Source organism: Quercus lobata, chromosome 6 (assembly GCF_001633185.2).
Source record: "Quercus lobata isolate SW786 chromosome 6, ValleyOak3.0 Primary Assembly, whole genome shotgun sequence".
Lineage (NCBI taxonomy): Eukaryota > Viridiplantae > Streptophyta > Magnoliopsida > Fagales > Fagaceae > Quercus > Quercus lobata.
Window position 1 is genome coordinate 43311577 of NC_044909.1, and position 4312 is coordinate 43315888.

At 34.7% G+C, this 4312-nt stretch overlaps 1 protein-coding gene across 2 annotated transcripts; it reads right to left on the reverse strand.

Moving 5' to 3' along the window:
• Positions 1-1909: 1909 nt before the first annotated feature.
• LOC115993805 (dof zinc finger protein DOF5.3-like) lies at positions 1910-3402 on the reverse strand. Of its 2 annotated transcripts, none has more exons than XM_031117779.1 (2): positions 3306-3402; positions 1910-3133 (listed from the first exon to the last, which is right to left on the reverse strand). In XM_031117779.1, the coding sequence occupies exon 2, from the start codon at positions 3114-3116 to the stop codon at positions 2124-2126; it is 993 nt and encodes a 330-aa protein (XP_030973639.1). In that variant the 5' UTR covers positions 3117-3133; positions 3306-3402; the 3' UTR covers positions 1910-2123. The 2 variants fall into 2 exon arrangements, with proteins under 2 accessions (XP_030973639.1, XP_030973640.1); XM_031117780.1 differs by having other exon boundaries at positions 3297-3388.
• Between the last annotated feature and the right edge of the window lie 910 nt (positions 3403-4312).

The following is a 4312-nucleotide window of genomic DNA, read 5'->3' on the forward strand; positions in this document are numbered from 1 at the left end:
TTGGGAAAGGGGGGGGTGGATTTTCTTTTTAGAGATAGTTTCAACATATGACGTCTTCGCTCTTAACGATTATTTTTTATCATCAAATTGAAATACCAATTAGTTTTTGGTATAAGTAAAGATCAAACTATATATTTCTTATTTAATGACAATTGACTTTATCAGTTGAAACATAATATTCATTTTTTAGGGTTATTAATTTGGGTTAACTTTCATTTTGGATGATATGTTACACCTTAAGTATCTTGTTTCTGTGTTTAAAATTTTAAAATAACCATGTCATAATCATATTTAAACCAAAACTAGGGCTTCTATAATAATTTAGGTGTTGTTTCGGTTTCTAAATAATTTTTTGGATGGTTAGAACTTAATTAAAGCTATGTGATGTAATTTTATAAAGTTATATTGGATTTCCAGGAATTTTTTTATTAGTTTAATAATTATGAATTATGAAGAAAATTATGTAGTCATCATAGTGCTTGATTATTTTTAGATTAATTATACTCTAATATTTTTTTTAGAGTGAAATAAAAATAATGCTTAAAATGTAGTTAAATATTATTTTATATGTTCAATCTTAGGTTAATTACCTCAATTTGGCATGTTTGATTAAACTCAAAAGTAAGATAAATGAGAAACCCCATTTTCTTCCATTTTGTGTATGTGTTTGTTTCTAAAAAATAAATAAATGGGAGTGTTTGAAGTTTGAACTTTTCAATAAATGAGATGAGATTAAGATGAACTTCCTACAATTTATAAGAGTTTTGACATGTAAAATATTTAAAGGAATAGAATTGAAAAGACTTTTGTATCCCAAACCCCACCACTATGTTTATATAACACAAAACAGCTTTTCTCTCCATTAAATTCTACAACACTTTTGGAGAACGTCCTTCATGGGTTGCTATAAATTTTTTTTTTTTTTCCTTAAAAAAAAAATTTACTTCTAAAACTGTACGTTCTTCAGCCGTTCAATTATTGTTGACCACCAAGTCCCAGTCTTCATGGTTATGCAATAGAAAAGAACCAAAACTTATCATATATTTGGATTGGGGAGATGGGAAGGAGATTCCAAACATCTCTAAGTGATAAGCTAGTACTGGTACAAAAACATTTTCTCACTTAATCCCTATAGCGATGAGGTCCGGAGCATATAAAATCAGTGAACAGTCCCCTAAAATCATAAACTAAATTTTTGTTCACCCATTTTAATCCACATCTTCCTAGAACCCTAGTCAAGATAGAAGTGTCTTAATTAATTTTCTGTTAGAAAAAATAAAAGATTTAAATGAAACTCAGAGCTACTATTAAAGATTTTTTTTTTTTATTATTTTTTTTAAAATCAGGCCTAGTACTATGCATGCTCAACCTAGCAAATTGAATAGGCTGCCAAAATAAGAGAGAGATAGAGGTTTGAGTACTGGAAGGGAATAAAATGGAAGCCAATATTAAAGAAGCAAGGGAAGGGCAAGGACAGATCTTTACCATAAGGCTGCACAAGGAATCCTTATTACCAACACTGGGAATCAAATTGCTGTTTAAGGAAACTCTTTCCAAAGGCTGCTTTAGCACTTCATTCATCACTTTCTCGTAACAAAATACTGAACGAATCTTCATATGACAGCCATAACACCACCACCGCATCTTAATTAATCAAAAACTAAACCCTAAAGTTTTTGAGCCTATCAATACGATATTCGTTCCTCCAATTCTAGCTTATTCTTTCCATTATATTTTTTCTTGGGTCTCATAAGAAATAAGAGATACTAATACCTTATACTTTTTTTTTTTTTAATACATTGTCAGTGGAGGAAGATTTGAACACCGAATTTAAGTATCTTCGTTGAAATCATCAAAAATTGAATTGCTAGAAAAACCCTTTGACATGAATTTGCAACATCAAGAAACATTTCAAAAAACCTAATATTTTCCATTTTTATCACTTCTTGGTCCTTGGTACACCCTCATAAGTAAACACACCTAAAAACACACATACAGATAGATTAAAAAAAAAAAAAAAAAAGTACTGATGCTACAGCCACTTTCATATACCACAACCCAAACAGACACCACAAGGCGCCGACAATCCTAATAAAGAAGGAAAAAAAGGAAAGAAAAGATTTCTAAGGATATGCACCATTAGTTGTTGGAAGATCAGACCAAGAAAATGTTGGATTCCAGTATCCCAATTCACCTCCAGCAACAGAAGCTGACTCCAAAATAGATGAGGAAGCGGAAGATGAAGAAGCCAAGTTGCTTAGAACCACTGGTGAGTGATCATGACCATAGTAATTACTTGATGATCTGAGCCTCTGATATAGTTCCTGAATCCCAGAATTACTGTTTTGAACTTCACCATTACTTACAAACCCATTTTGTTGTTGAGCTTGATGTTGATTGTTTCTCCAGAAAGAGCTGCATAGACCAAGAGAAGGGACCTGGCCATGGCCAAGAGGGTCCAAGCCCAGGGTTCGAGCATTTAATGTACCAGTTGAAACCACTGGCTCAGTCATCAAGTGGGATCCAACCATATTTCCTTCTTCCTTCACATGAACAGAATTAGACAAGGGACTAGGGCTATGGTTAGGGTTAGGGTTTTGAGTAGCTCTTAGTAAAGCCAAGAGATGAGAATTCTGTGGCGAACCCCACAGAATTGGGCTTGATGAAAGGTCATGATCGAAGCCAGTTCCGAGGCCTGACCTTCCAAACTCAGATGTTAAGGTCTTGATCTTGCTACAGCTTGACTTGGAAACTGAGGTTGAGATTGTACCATTCTTGTTCTTTCTGCAACCACCTCCAATTGGAACATTTCGGAGGGCACCACCTTTGGTCCAATAACGGCGACAAGTCTTGCAGAAGTGGCGAGGCTGAGTGAGGTTGTAGTTGTTGTAGTAACAGAACTTTGTGTTGGAAGAATCGCATCTTGGACACCTCAAGTTTTGGTTATCAGAATTTGATGTTGTTGTAGCTGTAGTAGCTGTTGTAGTTGAGGAAGAAGGAGATGGTGCAGGAGATGGAGAAGAAGGTGGAGTACTGGTTTGTAATACTACTCCATTAGTAGAGATTTTCCTCTCTCCTGCTATAAGGCCTGCACCTCCCAACAGTTCCTGGATCATATTTTCTTCTTGTAGATCTACAACAATCCAAAAACAAGAAAAGCAAACAAGGGTTAGTCTTTTTGAGGTAGTGGAAAAGCTAAAGAAAGTAGTTTTTGTTGTGTATTAGTGTGCATGTGTCATCTATGTATGAGAGAGAGAGAGAGAGAGAGAGAGAGAGAGAGAGAGAGGTTGAATTACATGACTTGCCTTTGCAAGTTCAGTGTGATTGGCTTTGCTGTTTGGCCAGTTTTTTGGTGGGTGTAAAAGAATAGAGGCTTGGAGGTGGGGAAGCTTTAATATATAGAAGAAACATGCAATGTGAAATAAAGCAACTACTTTAGACTATTTTAATACACAAGTGGTTTTTTGGATTTTGGAATTTGGTTGTTGGTGATTTTGGGGGGAAGTGGTCTCTTTTGTCCATTTCCCAGTCTCCTCTTTTTAATCATGCATTTCTCTTATGAAAATCTAATTTGACAAGACCCCATTATTACCCTAATGATTCAATGACAGTCAGAAGAAAGATCAACGAATTGGTGGCTATAGCTAAGACCTATATATGTGCAACTTTTCTTTCATATTCTTCATGTTGGCCTTGAGAAGCCTAGTAATAGTGACGGATTTGTAAATTACAAGCACCTTTTCTTTCACAAGTCTTCATCTGGTTCATGCCATGCCAAAACCACAATTATGATGCTCCTCTATTGCACAAAACAATGCTAAAACTCGGTTTCTAAAAAATCTCTAGAGTTTTTATATATATAAAAAGTATATTTCCATTTACGTACTCCTTTAATCAAATACAATTAATGATGCAAATTAATATTATATTAGAAGTCTTGTGGCATCGTTTCTACAAATATTTTGATGATCATTTACATAAAAGCTATAACTATACATACATATATTTTAATATAGGTGCAAGTGGGGAGTAGAGCAGGGAATATGTAATGATAATAGTAATCAAGTTTTCTAAAAGAATAATCTTTGTTGTGGGGGATGTTTGTGTTTCCTTCCTGAAGATGCTGTTCAGGGAAATCATCATTACGAGTTAAGGAGAGGCTAATCACGTCGAAATACGTGTAAAGATTATGTCCCTACACCAACTAAAAAGCCACTGCCCGAAACTTATGCCTTGAATGTTGCCTTCCCACGCATACTACTAGAGAACAAAGGCCCAAAGATACATAAATGATAGCCTTCGTGTGTGCTAA

Coding starts and splice junctions, on each gene's coding strand:
- LOC115993805 (XM_031117779.1), bottom strand. CDS start 3,116: ATGATCCAGGAACTGTTGGGAGGTGCAGGCCTTATAGCAGGAGAGAGG.